The sequence below is a fragment of the Nuphar pumila genome, chromosome 6, assembly GCF_984573655.1.
Source record: "Nuphar pumila chromosome 6, dmNupPumi1.hap1.1, whole genome shotgun sequence".
Lineage (NCBI taxonomy): Eukaryota > Viridiplantae > Streptophyta > Magnoliopsida > Nymphaeales > Nymphaeaceae > Nuphar > Nuphar pumila.
The window spans coordinates 130484893-130509060 of NC_143254.1; the positions used below are offsets into that span (position 1 = coordinate 130484893).

Below are 24168 nucleotides of genomic sequence, written 5' to 3' on the forward strand. Positions count from 1 at the left end.
GATAAGTTTTACAAATTAGCTGCTGGAGTACCACTTCTCACTTGATCTTGCAATGGATTCTTTCTCCAATTCTATCCAATCGTTCAAGAAGGTGAAGTGCAGATATTTATCCACAGAGCAATTACACCTATTAATGAAATAATTCTCAAACACCCGCTTCTTTTATTTTAAATGCAGTTTACTAAGTAAAATTACTTGGTTGCCCCTTAACATTCACAGTTATCCATGAGTTTCATCAACAGGCCTCTTCTTGCAAATCAATCACCGGAGGCTGATTGCATCCCTGCCGGTGGTTGGAGCACCTGAAGATCATTCTTGGCAAGCGTCTCTCTCTCTCTCTCTCTCTCATTTCGTCTGATTGTGTTTTGTTTCTATGGATTGAAATTGAGTTGCATTTGGGTAAGGAGATTAGGATTTTCTTTTTGGAAGGGGAGTGACCAATTTCTTTTTATTTGAACTGTCGATACATGGGTATATAAACCAAACACCACCAACAAGCTACCCATGATAACTTTAAAGGTATGTTTGATGGCTTGTTCAGGATTGGACGAAATAAACAAAAAAAGACTGAACTGTTCATTCCGTAACAACTGCACCAAGTCCAACTTTTGTTTGGATTGTAGTCGAATGTTGTGTAACAAATATTCATTGTTTGATGACGATGTGTGAACAATTTGGACAGTCATGGATAATGGGTTGGATTACTTCGTTTTGGATTGTATGACCCCCCAAATATATGAGTGTTTTAACATGTTTATATGGATTTGAACTTCGGATATAGATATTGGATTTAAAAACAAAAAAATATTGGTAATTTGAAAAAATATTTGATATATTTTTACATATAGATGATTTAATCGGTGTCTTATTAAATCTAATTATGAAAGTTTATCAAAAAATCATGGATTTTAGCTCCAATTATAGATCTCAAACGAGATTCAAGTACAAAAAAATGTTTATATTTTGGGTAATTTGAGAAAATAATAAGAATTCATATTTTTTTATATATAAACAAAAAACCCTAAAATGCATATTCATGTTCATTTTATATACAAACCAAAAACCAAAAACCAAAAATGCAATATATTTAAATACAAACCAAAAAACAAAAACAAAAGAATTCATATTCATATTTTTTATAAATAAATCATAAAGCCCTAAAATGCAAGAAAATAAATCATAAATAAACTAAAAAACCCTATACTACAAAAAAAATAAACCATAAATTAAATATCTAAAACCCTAATTAAAGATATTTCATTCAAAGTCCTAATCAAATCAAAGAAAAGCCCTAATAAAATTAAATAACAAAAGCCCTATTTAAAGATATTTGATTCAAAGCCCTAATAAATAAATAAAAAGCTCTAATTACTAAAAATAAAAAAAAGCCCCATAATCAATGAAAATCAAAGAACAAATTCCTAATCAATGAAAAAATCCTAATTATTTAGTAGATCTAACATAATCAAAGAAAATAAAAAAAACTCTAGGCGAAATGCCATCCACATTGTGTAACGTTTGTTACAAAATACAAACGTGAATTCCGTTCCGCGCAACGTAGGAAGAGTAATCAAACTTGCTCTAAGGGCCCTGTCCTCATTGTCATCACCTTTTAAGAAAGGAACAAGAAGGGCTTGATTCATCAATGAAGATGCACATGTAAAGACCAAGCTTACTGTTCAACTTTTACCATCCTAAATTTCACCGATGTTAGAGAGAGAGAGAGAGACCTGTGCCGTGATGAACAGCTTCGACCATTCATTCTATAAGCAAGAGGAAGATACCCTCTGTTTTGATCGTACCCTTTGTAAAATGGATGGTAAATGAGAGAGAAGGGGCTAACCGAGTTATTTTACTATGCTTAACGATGAGTAAACCCACTTGAGTTAGCAAAAGCGGGTATTTGAGAATTATTTTGCTAAACTAGGCGGGTCTTCTTAAAATCTCAAAGATTAAGTTTGTAGGTGGAAATATTTAAAAGTTGAGTAGGTTTTTGTAAATTTTTGGATGCTCACATAAAATAAAAAACTAATGTCCATGAAAAGTATATCTTATAGAAGGACAGACCATGCACGGAAACATGAGCTTCTTTTCCGCACCTTATTTAGGTGGGAGTAGAAAAATGGACGAGCCTGCGGCAGGCACCACACCACCTCCTTCCATGCGGATCCTCTTCAGCCCGTTCTCTGTTCCCCTGCTGCCATCTGCCACCACCATGGCCTCCACCGAACACCTCTTGTAAGGCTCGAACCCGGTTCGATGACCCTTCAACTTACCACCAATCAGCACACCTTTCTTTCCCTCTCTCCCAGAGCCATTCCAGCTCTCCATCTTCTTCTCAGAATCTTGTGTTGCAGCTTCATTGGTGTTCTTGGTGTGCCCCTTGCTTTCAAGATCGTGGGATCGAGAGAAGCACTGGGGCAACACTTCTCTGGAAAATAGTGCTTGGAAGGCAAGACGTCCCTGAGAAAGAGAAAAAAAAGGAAACAATCAAAGATGTGCATGAACGTCAATGTTTCAAAATCCTGACCGTTGATCAAACCGTTTAGCATGGACAAACCCTATGGTTTAGGAGGGATTTTTTAATGCAGCGGCGCTGCATCATGCAGTGTTGCTGCTGCCGATGACAGCTACCCATCTCAACATTTCTTGAGATGGAGACCATAACCATCTCGAGAAATGCCAAGATGGGTGGCTGTCTTCCGGCGCTACAACGCCGTTTAGACATCCCATTACAGGCCAAGAGGTGTCACGTTGACCACAGACCTGAATTCTTGGTGAGAACTCCCTGCCTACCAGTTTTTTGTTTGGCTTACGATGCACACCCCTGATATTGAACTCTTGACCTCCTTCAACTTGAAAGCCTTAAGCCGACCCACTTAGCCATGTGTTCAGAACTCTTGTGACCAACTCTGGCAGACTGTTAAAATGATGTTACTGCTATGAGAAGTCTGTTACAAGGTTGAAGCCAATGGAAAACTATTTCGGTGGGCAGGGAGAGAGTACTTATGAAATTTCACACAGCTGACATTGAAACAGGGCCACGGTCAACATGGCAGCTCTCATCCCGTACCGGGACATCTGAATCATAATGGTGGTTTCTCGTTATCAAGAAAAGAAAAAAGTACCTCCCACCACATTGGCAGTTTGGTACCAAAGACCATCCGGCTCACAGTTGAGCCTGATCTGAGCCCAGTCCAGGTTGAACTGGCTGGTCCAGTCCCATCTCCAAACTCTGAGAAACTACTTTTCAAATTCAAATTATAGCAGCACATTGAGCAGTTTAGAAAGTGCCAATATCAGAAGATCAAGAACGTTGAAATAGATAGTAAGGACTAGTTACAACCTCTTCAGAGACCTCCTTCCAAGATTCATTGTAGGTTCCTGCGCTTTGAGGTCGCCTGTAGGTTAGATCTGGAGAAGAGTTGATGAAACTCAGTGCCTTGGATGCCCCTTTAGTATCTTCATGCACGACGTCTGTTTCCACCTCACTGCTTGAAGTTGTGTTAGATCCACAGGAAGAACGGTCTTGCTGCTTTCGGGCTTTGGCCTTGCTCGTTTCATGGAAGACGGAAGCAAGGAGCTTCCTTGGTTCATGAGATGTCACTTTTGGCTCCAAATCCACAGAGCCTTCTCCACAAGCACTTGCATCTGAGTCTAAAGACAAGGGTGGAGACTCTGGTGCAGGGCATGCATTTTTTATCATATGTGATAGTTCAGGTTCAAGGAAACTCTGTTCTTTGCTATCTTCTTTGGGTTGAGAAGTGACACAAGGGGACACATCAGTTACAGGAATAGTAGTTGCAGAGGGTGTCACAGCAAAGGGGAAGCTAACATGAGGGTGGAAAAGTGGCAGAAGACCCTGAGAAGCCCACCATGCTGAAGCAGCAGTTACAGTTGCGCCTGCGACCACTGCCAAATTTGCAGATGGTTCCACATAAGATATTCCATTGGAAGTCAGTCTGAAGATCTCGTTCGGACAAGTTTCTTTGTCAGTCGTGGAGGGCCAAAACGAAGCCGCAACATTTGCAGCAGCATGTGCAGCAGGGTTCTGTAGAAGGTTTGACATGATGAAATTTGATGAAGTAGAATTAACATAAGATGAAGCAAATTTAAGTATGTCGGGGTTTGTCTGGAATGGATTGAAGGGAGGGTGCATCATCAGGAATGTAGGATATAGTGCAGATGGTGTCGAGTTTGTGTAATATTCCTTAGTTGCAGCGACGCTACTGCGATTTGTCGCATTAGGGGCTTCAGAGTCTGTGGATTTTGAACTGCTCACATCAACATGGACAGGCACATTTCTGGGGTAAACCTGTGCCGAGGGAATGCCAATATTTTGTAACATTTCAGGCTTCCCATGCTTTTCTTGTTCGTCTTCTTCAGTGTCTATGCTTGATTTTCCAGTGGAGTGAATGGTGAGACTTTCTGAGATTACTTCTACTGGGTTTCCAAGCTGTAAGTCAATGAAATGGCTACTTTCTATATCTAACTTCTGGTCTATTGGAACCTTTGAATCACTCTTTGGTGGCATGAATTCCCTAAATGCTCCAGGGCTTGAGAATGCAGAGATTCCTCTCATGGGTTTGTCAATGTTACTCTCATGAGAGGAGGCACATGGAGCTTTATGAAAGAGAGAAAGGACTTCAGGAGATCTGCTCTCTTTCAGACATTCTCTTCTGGCAGGAGACACTTCATTTTCTGGATATCCCTGAAACAAAAAATCAAATGGCAAAGTGGCAATATCGAAGATCACAAGCTTTGACAGGAAAACACAAAATTGCGGCTGTGATACTAATCCAACCAAGAACAACAGAATGTTCACTTAGCAGACTGCCCCTATACTGAGTGCATAGGAGAACGGTAATATTTCCTTGTTGTGTAACCTCCCTAGAAATCACAAGGGTTATGAGATGTTCTGTCAGCTAGAGTAGATATTTTCGTTGACAAGGCGGCAAAATTTGCAAGAGAGAACAATGGTTTGTTAAACCTGTATGACGGGTTCGCATGAAATAATATGGGTCAAAGCATTGATTATGAAAACTGATGGTAATCCTAATCAACATCACAAGTTTGAGAGAAATGCTATATGGAAATTACCTTTGCAGGAGAATTAATATTCAGCATAGCAGGTTTACTAGAGCATGCAGAAGAAACTGGACAATCCTTGGCAGTTGGTGCAGAAACCCCTGTTTTACGAGGATATGGATTGCTTGGTTTCCTCTTTGGGCGAGGTGGAGGAATTTTTATTTCATGAGCTTCTCCTATGGGTAAACCTTTGACTGTGGCCTCTCTTTCCAACTAAACATACAAACCGTTTTAGTAGATGCATCTAACTTCATCAAAATAAGAGGACAGAACGGTACTCAAGCGTAACACACTTAGAATGTTAGATATGGAAAAAGCACTGCATTTGAGAAGTAAATCATCAAGAGCGACCTGTTTGGGTTGCGTAGAGAAAAGAGAACGCCCAGTTAATGCCTAGAAAATTTCTATTGCAAACTTAAATGAAAGCAAGTTCAGGAACAAAAACTAACAGAAAATATCTATTGCAAACTAGTATAACTGCATTCAACATGAACAGTGCTAAATATTAGTTATGAAGGAGCTCTTTTTTTACAGGTAACATGTACATATATCACATTAGCATACATTAAATTGCATCCATAACTTTTGATGCCTCAAAAGACTGCAAACTAAACACAACACCAACGTATCTACAACATCAGAACGTAAGCATCTTCACATCCTTGCAAATTCCATTCATTATTTAGTTGTAATCTATGCTCCACCTAAAAATGCAATACCATGCTAGTAGTGTTTTTGAAATAAAACCAAAACCTAAGTATTTATGTTAATGAGGTTTGGTCGTCCTGTATGCATCTACAAAGGCTGAAGATAAACCACTTTTGTTTGTTAATGTATCCTGTCATTTCTATAATATTCTCACAAAAAGCCTTCATATAAACAAGACAAAGAATCAAGCGTAGTAAGCTACTCCCCACAACCTGCTCGTGAGGTAGATACTAATAAACTAATGAAAAAACTAATAAACTAATGCATTTTTATCTACTTCAGAATGCCATATCGATTCCTTCGTTGACAGGTCTTATATGAAAATCCTTTATAATCATTAACTCTTAAAATAAAAAAACACCATTTATCATGATCAGTAGCTTTTGTCCTTAATCTGTGTAAACAGGATCAGACTTGGTTCGGTTTTTTGCATTATTGAATCTGTCCTACTAATAGAATCTAGCCTTATCAGATTCAGACTCAGAGACAGGTGGGAAAAAGGCAATACTGAATCCAGATTCAATTAGCTAATAGAGTAGTACATTTTATATGTAATCAAGTCAGATTATCAGCCAGATTCAGTTTGGGGTCGGATTCAGATTTGGAAGCAAAACTGAATATCAAATTTGAATCTGATTATTATTCAGATTCTAGTATCTTTACCAAATACTACTTATTGGATTTGGATTCGGAAGGACAACTGATCCAGACCTGATCATTGGCATATATATATATATATATATATATATATATATATATATATATATATATATATATATATATATATATATATATATATAATGTTTAACATTTGCTCATGTCGACATTACCTACAAATGAATTTTCTTTTTTTGTTGTTTTTCATGAAACTAACCTCACAGATGTGATCAACATGTTTAGGTTAGTGGAGGTCAGCTCTTAGATCGTCCAATTACGACGTGTAGGCATGATGTTATGAGCCTTGAAAAATCAACGGTGTACGTGATATTTTCTCGGCTCATAAAATAGTATTTTTTTGTCGAAAACACATGATCCAAAAGCTGGTTCCTAGCATTTGGACCATGCTGAATCCATCCATGAGGTCGGATTGGGTAAATACAACCCACACATATGATTTCTAGCTCATTCGGATGGTCAGGTTGACATTAGCAAATGTTAACCCATATATATATATATATATATATATATATATATATATATATATATATATATAGGGCCCTTCTATGGTGGTACACACTTGTTTACATAGATCTAAGCACCAAGAAAGATATAGCCATTGAATCATGTTTAGCACATTCTATTTATTATTTTCATGTGTTAAAGTTGACTCAAATATGATGTTTTATACCATTTTTAAACCACTATACTTTTCATGAATTGTGAGCCGTTGATTTTCACCGTCTTAAAAATAATATCTTATGGTGTATTAGACGTGATAAAACCTTTTAATATAGTATATAAACCATACTAAACACATCCGCATGGTTAGCTTACCATTTGTTGGCTAGATCTATACAAACAAGAGTCTGTACCACTGTATTGTATCATGGAACAGAACCACCATATATTTTTCCATAAATAAACACACACACACACACACACACACACACACACACACACACATATATATATATATATATATATAAATAAATAAAAGACTTCAAGAAAAGTTCCTAGAAGCCTCAAAATTTGAAGCATGAAAAGCACCAATGCTACATCCTGATTTAGTCTTCCCTAAGGAAGAGGATTAGCCACCAAACTGAATGTAAACTGACATTGTAATATCATTGGTGATAGTGATCAACATTCTAAACAATCTCACACAGAAATTACCATTCTTTGACATGCTTAACTTGGTTCTTGAACCCCAAATGCCACCTTCTGACAGCCAAGATGCCCTTTTGCAATTCCTTTTTCTCAACATGCAAGACTTCAATAGCATTCTGCACTTCATGCTCATATATAGTGGTTCTATACAGCCATTCTTTGTTATTTTTGGTAACTCATGAATATCTACAGAACCTTTTTGTTCTCTGTCTTATTTGCCTTTTTCATCTATTAAGTATTGATATCATGGAAAATTTTGTTTCACTAGCATCATCCATATAAAAATCTGGGTTAAGCGACCACAGGAAAAAAAATGAGGCTTCTATAGGTCGCGATGCTTAGACAAACAGATTGCATTCCAGCATGTGATGAAACTTGAAAATCTTGGAAATGTGTAAACATGGCTGGTGGGCAGGTGTTTGGAAAGGGAGTGGATGTGGAGGAAACTCCAGTTGGTGGTCAAGCATCAGCTTGGTTAGAGAAGGGTGGAAAAACTTTCATGTGTAAGTCATTATTATTAAGACATACATCATTGTACATACACAAAATGATCAGTATGACCTAGTTTTTTAAATAGAACCTAACAAATTAGATTCTCAAAGAAAGCTATTGTACTGAAATTATAGTCAGCTTGGTTAAATTATATATATATATATATATATATATATATATATATATATATATATATATCCAGATAAAAATAAATGAATTCCAAAGATCTTGGGCAAATCCAAAGAGGGTTTTCCCGTACGTTCATCGCAGAATATTTCTAGATCCCAATACACCCAATGCCAGATAGCTGCCAAGAAGCACAAGCCAGAAAACACAATGTGTGCCCCGGCAACACCTTCGTAACTCCAAATACCCGGATTGGTTATAGTTCCTCCTGTAATACTCCAACCGCCCCATGAATTGGTTATTCCTAAACGAGTCATGAAGGGTATAACGAACATACCTTGTCGCCACATTGGATCAAGAACGGGATCAGAGGGATCAAAAACAGCTAATTCGTATAGAGCCATGGAACCGGCCCAACCAGAAACTAGAGCTGTATGCATTATATGGACAGAAAGCAAGCGACCAGGATCATTCAATACGACAGTATGAACACAATACCAAGGCAAACCCATGGAAATACCCCTTCATCAAAGAAAAATAGACACTATGTAACTTTATCACATTGGAAAAGACTATGCTATGGACCTCATTCAGTGGATTATCTCGGTGCAAGGGTTCACATTTATTACGTGCCGCTGGTGATAGTAATAATGGAACGATTCCGTTCTGTTCGCAGGAACAAAGAGAAGCAGATTTATTTTATACCCGATAAGTACCAATACGCAATGGGGGGATTGGTCCCATTTTTTTTAAGTGAATCTCTTAGATACTTGTTCATCATTCGAAGGATCCGCTCCGTCCGTAATAATTTTCCCTTTTTCATTCTGTCTTCCTACATGAACCTTCCAATCTATGGTATGGATAAAAAAATATGATAAACAGAAATATCATGAGGACAATAAACCCATTGTTACGTTTCCACATCAAAGTGAAGTATAGTACTTAACCCCGTTTTCTTTAATGTAATGCCCATTGGTGTTCCAAAAGTCCCTTTTCGGAGTCCTGGAGAGGAAGATGCAGTTTGGGTTGACATATAGTGCGACTTGTCGGACATATTGGGTCATATGGGATTTCCCCGTTCTCTCCCCCGATCGAGATATACTCTCTTTCGCCTAAGAAAGATTGATTGAATCATCAATTAAATAATTCGGAGCGTGAAATGTGCAAATGGATCAATTCATTTGGAGGATAAATATTATCTTATCAATTAGAATAATCTATGGTTGACTTGGAACAATAAAATGAAGTATCCAGGCTCCGTTCAGAAAATACCAAATGGGTATATGTAATATTGATTACCACTTCTATCATAAATAACACCATAGGAGTGATCTCAAACCACTAATAAATGTGATGAATACATCGAATACTTGGTTGGTGGAAGGCATGAACAAAAAAAGTCGTAAGAAAAAAATAAGTGGTACTGGGGTCATTTGTCCTATATGTGCAAATAGAATTCGGGCGAATCTTTACCCGGAGTAGAGCATAAACCTAAAATAAGTGAAGAGGCCCATTCAGGAACAAGAAAATGACATCGTGATTTGGATCTCGATGAAATAATACATCAATAAAAAGATGATAAGTTCAGCGAATTCTTTTTTTTAGGTTAGGAGGGCAAACCGAAACTCATTTTCGTGGAAAATGCAAATGAAAACAAAGCCCTTTGTCAGGAAAATGCCTAAAAAGGAATAGGTCTGGAATCGACACATTGATTCTTTTTTTCGAACTTTTTGAACCGTATGTATCGAAAGGTGCGTGTACGGTTCCGCGGGGATACAATTTTTCCTAATCAACCGACTTCATCGAGAAAGATTACTTTTTTTAGGCCAAGGCGTTGATAGCGAGATCTCGAATCAACTTGTTGGTCTCATGGTATATCTCAGTATGGAAGATAATACCAGGGATCTCTATTTGTTTATAAATTCTCCCGGCGGATGGGTAATACCGGGAATAGCTATTTATGATGCTATGCAAATTGTTCCACCAGACGTACATACAATATGCATGGGATTAGCTGCTTCGATGGGATCTTTCATCCTGGTCGGAGGAGAATTTACCAAACGTCTAGCATTCCCTCACGCTCGGCGCCAATGAGTTTTTATTTGATTTGAAGAAAAAATAAGACTATGCCTTCGCCATATGGAATATATAAGTAATAATAGCATGGCACGTTTAGTTCGATATGAGCAAATCATTATTGTTTTTTCATAACATGATTATGTATCGAGATAGTAGTATGCCGATTTTCGCGGACCGTGCTCCACCCCGGTGAACTCATGCGGTTCCGACGTGCCCAGAGGCCAGAGGCGAATCCGTTCACGGTCCTACGGACCAACACCATTCGAAGGTGGGTGGCCCTGTGGAGTCGACGTTCCGAAGGCGTAACTTGACAGCCTAGAACAGTCATGTTTGACTGGGCTTACACACATTCGCTCACTGACGCTGTCCCCCCTCAGCTCACCCTAGCCCCGGGTACGTCGTCTCCAAGGCTTCACACCAAGTCTTCACTGACCTTAGTAGTGCATGCTTGAGTAGGGTCAGGCAGAACCGTTGTTGCCTGATGGGAACTTCCCCCATATTGCTATCAATGTCTTCATGTCGCACGACCTCTTAACATTACACCACTGAATCCCCAATCCTTTGCTTGCTGTGCAGTGACAGTACCAATGTCGTATTGAATGATCCTGGTCGCTTGCTTTCTGTCCATATAATGCATACAGCTCTAGTTTCTGGTTGGGCCGGTTCCATGGCTCTATACGAATTAGCTGTTTTTGATCCCTCTGATCCCGTTCTTGATCCAATGTGGCGACAAGGTATGTTCGTTATACCCTTCATGACTCGTTTAGGAATAACCAATTCATGGGGCGGTTGGAGTATTACAGGAGGAACTATAACCAATCCGGGTATTTGGAGTTACGAAGGTGTTGCCGGGGCACACATTGTGTTTTCTGGCTTGTGCTTCTTGGCAGCTATCTGGCATTGGGTGTATTGGGATCTAGAAATATTCTGCGATGAACGTACGGGAAAACCCTCTTTGGATTTGCCCAAGATCTTTGGAATTCATTTATTTTTATCTGGATATATATATATATATATATATATATATTTGTATTCTGTGTATATAAACTGAAATATCCATTAGGGATATTTCAGTCATTTCACTATGTAAAGGTGTCAGTCCTCTAGGGACTTGTCTTTTCTTTGTTTTATTTTTTTTTTGTTTTTTGTACAATATAGTTGTTGGACTGGTCCAACTAGCCAATGGCCGAGCTCCCTCCCTCTGTTCCTCTATTTCAGGTGAGGGGTCGAACCCCTCTCTTTTCTCTCTGCGTCCTTTGACAGGCAGGGGCAAAACCCCTGCCTCCCTCCTCCTCCCTTGGTAGGCCGGGGTCGGGCTCACTATCGAGCCCACCGCTCGGCCCTGCACTTTGCGAGTTGGGGTCGGGCTCGGCCTAACAGCCGAGCCCACCCCTCGGCCTTGTTGTCTTCAAACAAAGGACGGGCTCGGCCTGGCAGCCGAGCCCACCTTTGCCCCACCCCCTGTATGTTTCTTTTCGAGCTTTTGCACATGTACTCATGTTTTGGCTTTTTGCAGCTTGCGCAACGGAGCCCGCTCGCGCCCCGAGACGTACATTACTTACACTCGAAGACACACGCAACCCCGAGACTCCCCAAGGTAGGGGAAAATTGCGCAAAGGACAATGGATGAATTAAAAATAAAGCAATTAAAATTAAAATTTAAAAATGAAAAAGAAAGGACCAAGGACAATATATATATATATATATATATATATATATATATATATATATATATATATATATATATATATATATATATATATATATATATATATATATATATATATATATATATATATGCCTTTAACTCAAGGACGCGGTTTCGCAATCTTTATCCTTTTTACTTTCCTGTCTTTACTGTTTTTTGTTGCCGCCGCGCTTGATGTGCACCGGCTTTTCTTTTTGCATTTACTTTCCCATCTTTACTGCTTTTTGTCCTTATTATTCTTGTCTTTACTTTGCCGCCACGCTTTATGTGCACAGGCTTTTGCTTTCGCAGTTTCTTTTTGTTCTTTACTGCTTTCCTATCTTTCTTGCTTATTTTGCCGCCGTGCTAGAGTGCACAGGCTTGTATTTGCTTTTACTATTTTGTACTTGCTTTGCCATCGCGCTTTATGTGCACAGGCTATTGCTTTCGCATTTCTGCTCTTTTTTTTCCTTGCCACCGCACTTAGAGTGCAAACTTACATTTTTGGGTACTTGTTACTCCTTAAATGTAAGTCTCGCAGGGCGCGTTGGAGCGCATACCATTTTTGCTCTTTTCGAAAAGATGCAAATTTGCGTACATGCGCTTCAGTCTCGAGAAGAAGATTCTTTGCACGGATCTCAGCTCCTCGAGTTCGCAGTCTTGCAAAGCAAAGCTAAAAGATGTTGTGGGTTGCAAATGGGCAACTAGCTTTCCCCCTAAGTTGGTACGCTTGGGAGAAGCATTTCAGATTTATAGATAATCTAAACCATGCATGTTGTTTACTGTTTCGCAAGTCTAAGCATGTTAATATTTGAAGTTCTTTCAAGCATGTACTTGTGAAACTCTATGTTGAGTTATCCTTTGAGAAACCCATGCCCCTATCATCGTAGCCGTACCTTTAGACATGTACGGTATGTTTGTACTATGATAAGTAGGTGTTAAAATGTAAACTGTAATATATATATATATATTATTTAATATTATTATATTTTCTTTTTTTATTTTTCTTTATTTTCTTTTTTAGCATCTAGTTCAATAGAAACTAGATATTTGATCCAGTCAAGTTCGAACTTGACTGTGCAAATAGCTGTTGGACTGTAGTCCAACAGCTATAATAAATGTTGTTGGACTATAGTCCAACAGCTATAATAATAAATGCTGTTGGACTGTAGTCCAACAGCTATATTAAGAGACGTTGGAATCCAACGTCTCTTTTGGAGAGCTCAAAATGAGCTCTCCTCTCTCTTCCACTTTTTTGTATATATAGGGGTGAACCCCTTCAATGTAAACTACTATGCTTCTTAAGCATTTTGTTCATGAATAAAGTATTATTCACTTTTCAAGTGTTCTTCCTTTTATACCCTTTCAAGGGTCATGCTTGTAGTGTCTCCAATAGGCACTTGTTTGTGAGTTATTTGTGCATTTGTTGAAGACCACCATTTCATTACAGTAGGATGAGAGGTCGATGGCAACCTCGAAGCGTGCAATGAGCACCTTGTTGAAATTATATAAAATGGTGATGATTCTCTTTCACAGGCAAGATACTTGAGTGTGTCTAAAAGATCAGAGCATATAGGATGGGGCGTTAGTTAAGTAACCCCTGACGCGCCCATTCGCCTCTTGTTCCCATCAAGGGATAAGATGGATGATATAAAAACTTCGATGGATAGGTTGTTAACAACCACCCGACATATTTATACCCAAAGGAGGACTCTATAGAGAGTCGTTGGAGTCCCAACTCTCAAAATAGAGCCATTGGGACCCCCAACGACTCTTATGTTTGACTAGTCAACATGTGTTGACTAGTTCAATTACAAATAAAAGAAAAGAAAATAAAAGAAAAATAAAGAAAGAGAAAAACATATATTTATATGAATATATATAAATATATATGTATTATATATATATTTATATATAATACTTGGATGGAGATGATAGGAAAGGATATGAATGCTTTGAACCTCACCGAGGACATGGCATTGGATAGAAATGATTGGAGGAAAAGGATTCATGTGGAAGACCCAAAATGATTTTCTTTTTTGGTTCATATCGCTGACCCCAATTGTTTTGGGATGAAGGCGTAGTTGTTGTTGTTGTTGTTGTATATAAATATATATGTATAATTTTAACATCAACAATAGAAGGGATTTTCCCTCTATGAAGCGCAGATTTGGTGCTTTCAAACTCTGGTCTCAAACCATTTATAAATTGATAAAAATGTCCCGCATCAAGTTGCTTTTGCCAGAGCTCTATATCTTTCGAGCAATGCCACCTAGGCTCAAGGATAGATAATTCTTCCCAAAGTTCAGACAATTCATTGAAGTATTCGATAATACTTTTGTCCTTTTGAGTCATTGTCTGAACTTTGTTTTGAAAATTGCACATGTGCAATATTAAGGGAATACATATTCTTAAGGTATTTTCATGCTTTGTTGGCATGCTCAAACTTTGCGAGACTAGAGCACTTTTTAATATTTATGCTATTGATTAACCAAGACATAATCTTGGCATGCCTCATTCTCCACTCTTTCCACTTTTTTTCATAAGTGGCTAGTGCCTTAGCCTTCTCATCATCCGTAAGAGGCACTTTTTTTTCATTTTCAACCTTCGTGAGGATTAGTTTAGGCTTCGGATCGGAACCATCAACTAATCCTCATATGTGGTGCTTCATTATTGAAGACCACATTACAAAGTTTGTATCATTGAGCTTAATAGGTATGATGGCGACTTTCTTATTGTCATCTATTTTTATAAAGATAGAAAAAGATGAGGTGAAAGAGATGAGAGAAGAGAATAAATGAGAAAAGAAAAAGAACTAGCACGAGTGCACCACCACCAGTGCAACACCATGAACTAGCACGAACACACCACCACGATCACCCGAGCCAACAAGCCACACTTGCATAATTCTACGAACACTTTGATTCACCAAGAAGATCTTTATTTCTTCTTTGGGCACAGAAAACAAGGCAGCAAGCAATCTTCAAGAGACAAGAGCAACCAAGGCTATGATACCATGTAAAGAATCAGCAATCTTTCAATCACACTCAATATGTTCACCAAAGATTCAAAAGAACACACACAACAAGTGTCCACAAAAGGGTACACTCAATACCAAACCCACAAAGGGGTATTCACAAGAGGACTAAAAATAAATATTATTTTACTCATTACCATGCAAGAAGCATTGTATTACAAGAGAAGGGAAACACCCCTATTTATACACAAGCAAGATGCAAGGAGAGGGACTCAAAAGAGTCGTTATACTAGCTCCAACGGCTGAAAATAGAGTTGTTGGAGCTAGTCCAACAACTCCTTTGACTAGTCAACAAAGTGTTGACTAGTCCAACTCTAGTTCTAAATGAACTAGATAAAATAAAAATAAAATAAAGAAAATAAATATATATATATATACATGAATAATATATATAATATATATACACACACATATATATATATATGTATATATATATATAGATATATATATATATATATATAATTTAACACTATTTTCATAGGCAAAAATTCTATGTATTCTTATGTTTCAAAGAATTTCACAAAATTGTGCAAAACCAATTTCAAACCAATATTGTCATTTTTCGATCAGACTCAGGGGGAGAATATTTGTCTAATGATTTCAAAAATTATTTGAAAGAAAGTGGGATTTCACATCAAAGGTCTTGTGTAGTGTTGTTAAAAGCGTGCCTTGAGGCACAAAAGGCGCGCCTCAAGGCGCCAGCCTGAGGCGTGAACAAAGTATTATACTTTTCAGAAGAAGTTTTTTAGTTATATAATTAGTTTTCAGATATTTTTCAGTTATATAATTGGTTTAAGAAGAAGAAGTTGTATTATATTTTTCAGAAGAAGTTTTTCAGTTATATAATTAGTTTTCAGATATTTTTTAGTTATATAATTAGTTTTCAGATATTTTTTGTTATATAATCAGTTTCTTAGTTACTTTTATATCTTAATCTCATATGTTTTAGTATTTATTTGAGATTTTCGAAGAAGTTATATTTTTCAGTTATATAATTAGTTTTCAGATATCTTTTAGTTATATAATTAGTTTATATAATTAGTTTTCAGATATTTTTCATTATATAATCAGTTTGTTAGTTACTTTTATATGTTAATCTCATATTTTTTAGTATTTATTTGAGATTTTCGAAGAAGTTATATTTTTCAGTTATTTAATTAGTTTTCAAATATTTTTCAGTTATATAATTAGTTTTCAGATATTTTTCGTTATATAATCAGTTTCTTAGTTACTTTTATATGTTAATCTCATGTTTTTTAGTATTTATTTGAGATTTTCGAAGAAGTTATATTTTTCAATTATATAATTAGTTTTCACATATTTTTCAGTTATATAATTAGTTTATATAATTAGTTCAGATATTTTTCGTTATATAATCAGTTTCTTAATTACTTTTATATGTTAATCTCATATTTTTTAGTATTTATTTGAGATTTTCTATTTCTTATTGGTTGTTGCTTCATCAACAAAGTATTTTTTATTTATTTGTATTTTTAGATATTTTTTTAAGTTTTTTTTTAAAAAATTGAGGCTTACGCTTTACGCCTTGCCTCAATTTTTTGTGGAGTGCCTTGCTACGTCTCAACGCTTTTCACAACATTGGTCTTGCCTAAATACTCCTCAACAAAATGGTTTAGCTAAGAGAAGCATCATCATATCATTAAAACTACGAGAACTTTGTTTATCTCAAAAAAAGTTCTCAAAAGATTTTAGGCTGAAGGTGCCTTAATTATGGTATATCTTATCAACTGAATGCCTTCATCATCTTTACAAAACATATCCTTAATTGAAAAACTTTATCAAACTTCTCCAGATTTCATAATTTTAAAAATCTTTGAATGTACATGTTTTGTACTTGTTGAAAAAAGAGACAGATTATCCCCTAAAACCATTGAATGTGTGCTTCTTGGTTATGCCAATAACCAAAAAGGGTATAGATGCTAAGATAAGAAAATTGACAAAATATATGTTTCAAGAAATGTTAACTTTCTCAAAAATAAAAATGGTTTTGACTTTGATAAGCCTAAAGATGATCTCGAGTATTCATTTTTATTTGACTTACTGCCAAAGAAGATTTTTGATGATATTATACATGATAATGATCATGATGATATGCATATTGATGACTCTGGTGTTACCAAGGAGGATACCCAGAATCATAATATTCAAATTTATTCTAGAAGAACTCTTGAACACCCTTCATGTGCACTTAACAGGTATTTCATAAAACCAAAATCTAGGAGAAACTTTTTCATATGAGACTTCCTGAAAAGTTTGTCATATGAGACTTTTTCACCTAGATATAGAGCAAGGTTGCCAAACTAGGAAGTAGAAGTAGAAAACGATACGGGAAGCGAAAGTGAGAAGCGATGCATTTTAAAATGTATAGGAAGTAGAAAGCGAGGAATAAAAAAAAGCAATATAAGAATTGAATGAAAATAGAAATGGAACATAAATAAAAACTAAAATGAAGCGTGCAGAAAGCATATGAGAAGCATGGGGGAATCAAGATTCCCATCAAGTTTCAGAAGCGAGGAGTATCGCGTTTCCAAAGCGAGTTTCCGAGAAGCGGGCTTCACATCTATCTAAGAAGCTTCCGGTAATTCTGATATAGAGTTTGTCTTATATCTATTCACTCCTTTTATGAATCGTCGACCTACAATGAGGCTAAATAAATTTTTAAAAGAGTTGATGCTATAAATTTAGAGCTAGAAGCTCTCGAGAAAGCCAAGACTTGAGAAATTCAATAATTACCTATAGAGAAAAAGATCATAGGATGTATATGGGTCTATAAAGTCAAAACAAAAGGAGACGAACCTTTAAAAAAATATAAGGTTAGGCTAGTAACCAAAGGTTATTCCCAAGAGTATGGGACAAATTATGAAGAGACTTTTGCTCCTGCAACTCATATGACTAGTTTTAGAACATTGATTGCCTTAACATCTATTAGAAAATGGCCTATTTACCAACTTGATATTAAGAATGCATGTTTGAATGGTGATCTAAATGAGGTAGTGTACATGGATCAACCTCTCGGTTATGAGACCGAGAAGGGGAAAGTTCTTTGGTTAAGAAAAGCTTTGTATGGGCTTAAGCAAGCTCCCAAAGCTTGGTATGACAGGTTTATCAAAGTTATAAATCTTGTTATACTGACACTGCTCTTTTTGTCAAAGATACAGGTACAACCATTGTTGCTCCTCTATTATATGGATGATATAGGAGTGACAAAAAGAGAATCAATGAAATTAAAAATATTTTCAAAAAATATTTTGATATGTCTGACCTTGGTTTTCTGATATATTTCTTAGGTATTGAAGTCACTTATTCACCTAGAGGATATATCTTGTCTCAAATGAAGTTGGTTGCAAATATTATTGCCAAATCTAGAATTTCTGATGATAAAAAGGTAGACACGCTGAAAGTTTTAAATGCAAAATTAAGATTGGAGGATGGAACTTCTCTTGAAGATCTAACTTCATACTGGCAACTGATTTGATCCTTGACCTACTTATCTATCACAAGATTAGACATTGTTCATGCGGTATACTCAGCTAGGGGTGGCAATCGGGTCGGGTTGGCTGGTCGACCCTGTGGGTTGGCGGGTCAGCATACCTCAACCCGAACCCGACCCATTTATTAAACGGGTAACCCGACACGACTCGTCAACCCGTTTAATAAACGGGTTGGCGGGTTAGCGGGCGGGTTGGCAGGTTGACCCGCCCACCTAACCCATTTATTAAACGGGTCAGCCGGGTTGGTGGGTTGGCATACCCCTAACACGAACCTGACCCGTTTAATAAACGGGTTAGGCGGGTCGACCCGTTTATTAAACAGGTTAGTTTAAGCCCAACCCGAACCCGCCTAAGAGGCGGGTTGGCGGGTCATGTCAGGTTTTGCCACCCCTATACTCAGCCAATCAATTTCAGCATGCCCCATTTATGGTACACATGAGTGTTGTTCTGCAAATTATCAAATATATTAAAAAATCTATAACTAAAGGGCTATTTTAATCCTCCTTTTCCTCTTTAGATTAAATTGCTTATATTGATACAGATTGGGGAGGTAATCCTAATAATAGAGTCTTAACTACTGGTTTATGTGTGTTTTTAGGGGATTCTCTTATATCTTGGAGGTGTAAGAAGCAGTAGAAGGTCTCCTTGTCATCTACCGAAGTTGAATATCGAGCCATAACAATAACTATGAATATTATTTGATTAAGAAGTCTACTCAAAGATATGGGCTTAGTCATCTCTAGTCTTTCGAAGATGTGCTGCAACAATAAGAGTGCTATATACATTACAAGCAACCATACATTCCACGAACAAACCAAGCATACAGAGATGAACTGCCACTATGTTTGAGAATAATTTTTGTGAGAGACTATTAAATTTCTTTATGTGACTTCGGAATGTCAGCTATCAGATTTCTTCACTAAAGCTTTGGCCTCACCTCATTTCTTATCTCTTCTTAGCAAACTTTCGGTGATCACACCGTAAGTTTGAGGGGAAGTGTTAAATTATATGTATCAATGTACACACACACACACACACACACACACACACACACACACACACATATATATATATATATATATATATATATGTATATATATATATATATATTCTGTGTATGTAAATCAATCATTTCATTATGTAATAGGTGTTAGTCCTCTAGGGACTGACTTGTCTTTTCTTTGTTTTATTTTTCTATTGTTTTTGTTTTTTGTACAATATAGCTGTTGGGCTGGTCCAACTAGCCGTTGGACCAGTCCCAACGGCTATAATTATAGCTGTTGAGGCTGGTCCAATGGCTACTTGGGCCAGCCCCTTTGTGTCTTGGAGTGCCTATTTAAAGGCACTCCCTCTCGTATTTTCTCAATGCTTTCTAAAGCATTTTCTAAGTGAAAGTTATATTTTTTATGTGTGTTGTGCTAAGCCCATAGTGGCTCTTGTATGTCCTATTGTTTATCTCTCACTTGGATGTTGTATTGTCCCTTGGTGGACTAGTGCTTGTGCACTCTTTTGTTTCTTGTTTGCCCTTATTGGGTTCTCTATTGTATTGCTTGTTTCATTACAAGCTTAACCATGAGAACCTTACCAATGATGTGGAAAGTGCAAAATTGAGTAATCTGACAGGATGTTCCTAGTTTCACAATGACATGGATGATTCTCTAGTCAATGGGAAACACAAATTCCAAATCCAATTGGGTCAGCAATTTATGTTTCCTAGTCTTTTTTAGTGAACACATTTGAGCAATTTAGATACCACTACCTCGTACTAGATGCATTATGAAATCTAAGAAATATGGGAAAAAATAAACTCACATGTAGTCAATGAAGCAAGATTAACAAGGTAAACAATCTTACTGGTGAAGGAGTGATCTCTGATGTCTTTTGGAAAGAATTTATCAAACATTAGAAAACCATCAATGTGCCAGAACCCTCATCACAAAGTTTCAACTGTTACTGTAGATAGCCTATTATGGAAGCCAAATACCATAGCTGTTGCCAGACCAATTGCATTTCGAGAAGTATTCTTGAAAATTGACTAAGTTCTATGCCAGAAAGACTTCATCACCATTAGAAACAAATAGAAAGAGCCATTAGAAAACCATCATTGTGCGGGAAACTCACATCACAAAGTTTAGTCAACTGCAACTGTAGATCACTTAATTTGGGTAGCCAAATACCATAGTTGCTGCCATATGTACTGCATTTTGAGCAGCATTTTCAGAAAATGGCACCAAATCCTATGCGAGCACTGCTAGATGCCAAATAGAGGCATTCAACTCTAGAGATTTCTTATGGATGAAGAGTACATCTAAACTCCATGAAAAGGTTATCTTCAGATGACATTTACGTGAGAATCCTTATTGGAAACCTTTAGGAAGCACAAAATATTATCCTCCAATGAGATTTACAAATGACCATTTTTGGAAACTTCAGTATGTCTCTTTCCATACCTCCTCCTGATTGAGTTGCAGTGTGATTTACCAATCAATTATGTGCTTTGCTAGTCTCCAAAGAAATGACATTAAAAATCATTGAGTTGCAGCAACAGAACTGGATGGTTTATAGCACAAATTTTGTTAAGTAGAAGCAAGTTATTTTAACAGATCTTCACTCTAAAGCATCCTAAAATGTTAAGAACATATTTTTCTAATTACAAATCATATGGAAAAATTGATGAGCTTTCTTGTCGAAAGTCTATTATTAGTATAGTGGCCTTCCTATGGCGATAACATTATATGGCAGTAGAATTGAGCTAGGAACTTTCATAGAAATGTATGACCCTTTTTTCTACTAATAAGTTTAGTTCTCCTTTTATTTTACTCCAGTTTTTCCAAAGTCCATATGGTTTTTTCTTTTTTCAGGAGCCCACAGAAGTTCCTTGTAAATAATGGTACTTTGGTGAAATTTTATTAGCATATAGGTCTTGGAAATTCAGAAGCCAAATAAAAAAGCGGCTAGTTTTTATTTATTTTCTTGCAAGCATTTTTATTTTATTCTTAAGTTTGCAAATTTATCTACCATCACCATCATTTACACTTCTACTTCACATAAAAAGGTTTTGATGCTTCTTTCCTTTTGTTTAATTTTCGAACTGACATCTGCAATGATCAATTATACATCTGTTACCATATGCTATAGCAAATTAAAGCTTCCAATGGTGTATCTTTGCTATCTTCTAAACAAGGAAAACCTGTATATGTCAAGTAACTTGACAAAAGCATGGTCTTAAACATCCTGCAAAAAAAATTCGATCAAATTTAGCTCAAGCGGTTCCAAACTAATCAAACCCCTACATTAGAAATGGACTTTCAATTGCGACATCAAACAAATATTCGATTTTAAAATGACATGATTTGCACAGAACCCATATTTATCCAATTTCTACAGAAAACAGACATGAGCAGAAAATTGTAAGGTACCGATAGACCTTTGATAAGAACTTCTGTGCGTGACTTCTTATCTGCACCGCCGTCTTTGTCCCAATATGCTCTGTTACACCACAAAACTCAAGAAGTAAGCATGTCTCTGATGAAGTGAAACAAAGCCATCCTTGATCATGCACCAAACAATCCTCCATTCTTTTGAAATTGAAGCCGAACTTATGGGATCACGAAAAAAGAACAGAATGATAGAATCACAAACCAAACCTTCGATTCGCGGCCATGCCCGCCCATACAGTTTCAGTGCTTCGAGAAACCGGTCATGCTCTTCCGCCGTCCAGCGCTCCCGCTGCTTCGTGATCATGTACGGCTTCCTTGCCTGCGAAAAGATCTCGCAACTGACAATCCTCGCAATCTTTTTGGATCGTAAAATTTGGGGGAGGAAAAAAAACTGACCAAAAGTAAACAGAAGAAAAAAAAACTAAGTCGAAAAGACGAACTCACTCGTATGATCACATCTTCTCCAGAAGAATCCATCACCGGCTTCTTGGATCAAAAACCTCCAATCAGCCAGGACAACGCCGATTCAGATCATCTCCGACGGCGTGCCACCCCGAATTCCACCTTCCATCCTTCATACATCTCCCTCGACCCACCAGATCCACCAAACCGCACCTTGAGCCCCTAAATTCCCCAGTAAAACAACAAAAACCGAAGCCAAAAATCAGCGAACCGCATGCGCCCCCACATCCCGGATCCAAACATCCGAATTTCCTCACCAAACCAACCGAGAAGCCGACGGCAGGCGATACAAAACACCTAGAAGAGAACGAATCAGTAAATAAAAAACAAAAAGAACGATCTGCTGAAACAGAGGGCTCAAGCAAACTCTAGAACGAGAGAGGCCTACTTCTTGAGACGCCACTCTGCATATCGAGTCAATCCCTGACGAGATGCACCTGGTTTTTCAAGAAGGAGAGAGAGAGAGAGAGAGAGAGAGAGAGAGAGAAGTAATGAGGAAAAAGAGGACTGTAAAGACGAGCTTTAAACCTGAGAGAGCGAGAGGGAGAAACCGCTCCCTCCCATTGTTCATGGAGCTGTGGGCGATCTCAGCTTTTTCTTTTTCTTTCTTTATTTTCATATTGCTCACTAAAATTTTTCTAAATTTTCAGATGCCTCAAACTTTTAAGATGTGTTCAGCAAATACCTTGATAGGTTTCCATATCGCCGTAGCCAATTTATACTTATTATTAAATCACATTTTACCTCCAATCATAGCGACAAACGTTAAAAACGGCAAAATCTCGTTTTTCAAAAACTTGTGAGGATTTGAAAATTTTTCATAAATCTTGCATTTTTTTCGGCAAATTCTCAGCAATAAAAAAATAATAAAAATATAAAATTTATTTTTTATAAGAAAATATTAATAAATTTTTTTTAAAAATAAAAATACATGTTTTTTTTCACGATAAATAGCTGTTTAAAATGTAAGTATCACATTTAAATTGTGGTATTTATATTTTTTTCATAAATTTCATAATATTTTTGAAAATCTCACAAAAAAATGTCGTTTTAAACTTTCAGGCAATTTCTCGCAAATATTTGTCACTATGCCTCCAATTAAGTTTTAAGCAGACCAATACCTTGAAAACTCAAGGTTTGTGAACTAAGAGCAGGTCAAAGGCGTAGTCCATGGACAACAGATGAACGTCTTAACTTCTTCATTTCAAGCAATAAAATTTTCTTCATTTCAAGCAATAAAATTGATCGACTAAATAAAAGTCATATTTGTCTTTAATGCTCAACAACAAAACCCATGGGATGTTTGAAGGTTTAAGAAAAAAAACAAAATGGTAATCTTAATTCTATGAATGATAGCCCAATAATAACCAATATAGAATAGTGACATCAAGAGTTTGAACTTGTGTCAGATGTGTGACTAAATCTAAGTTTGTTTAGTCATTGTGTTTTTTTTTATGATGAAAGAAAACCCTTATCGACAACGGGGTTACTTAATGGATCCACCTTCTTGTAAGGTAAAACTCTAGACTGAGGACACAGACTATGGATGTTAGTGGACCAGGGAAAAATGGGGCCTCGCCCCGCCTTGCCCTATTTGAACCAAGGATGGAGGACATGAAACGGGGAATAGATTGTAGATAGAGATAAAGGTTAAAATCAAAACCTATGTGAGGATGGAGGCGAGGATGAACTTACTCTTGCCCTTGCCCC

General features: G+C 36.9%; 1 protein-coding gene across 1 annotated transcript; it reads right to left on the bottom strand.

The window, feature by feature from the left end:
- Positions 1-1990: 1990 nt before the first annotated feature.
- On the bottom strand, positions 1991-23027 carry LOC149836236 (protein LATE ELONGATED HYPOCOTYL-like). Its single transcript, XM_090009078.1, has 7 exons — positions 22847-23027; positions 22441-22755; positions 22204-22315; positions 21984-22045; positions 5101-5301; positions 3347-4711; positions 1991-2463 (listed from the first exon to the last, which is right to left on the bottom strand). Exons 2-7 carry the CDS (start codon positions 22471-22473, stop codon positions 2101-2103), a joined length of 2136 nt encoding a protein of 711 aa, XP_089865204.1. The 5' UTR covers positions 22474-22755; positions 22847-23027; the 3' UTR covers positions 1991-2100.
- Positions 23028-24168: the final 1141 nt, after the last annotated feature.

Bases quoted from the DNA above. Each gene is read 5' to 3' on its own strand.
- LOC149836236 (XM_090009078.1), bottom strand. From the start codon at position 22,473: ATGGATTCTTCTGGAGAAGATGTGATCATACGA. The intron at 22,046-22,203 runs GTTTGGTTTGTG...GTGGTGTAACAG, and splicing joins GGCATGGCCGCGAATCGAAG to AGCATATTGGGACAAAGACG. The intron at 4,712-5,100 runs GTAATTTCCATA...TTTTTGTTTCAG, and splicing joins ATATTAATTCTCCTGCAAAG to GGATATCCAGAAAATGAAGT.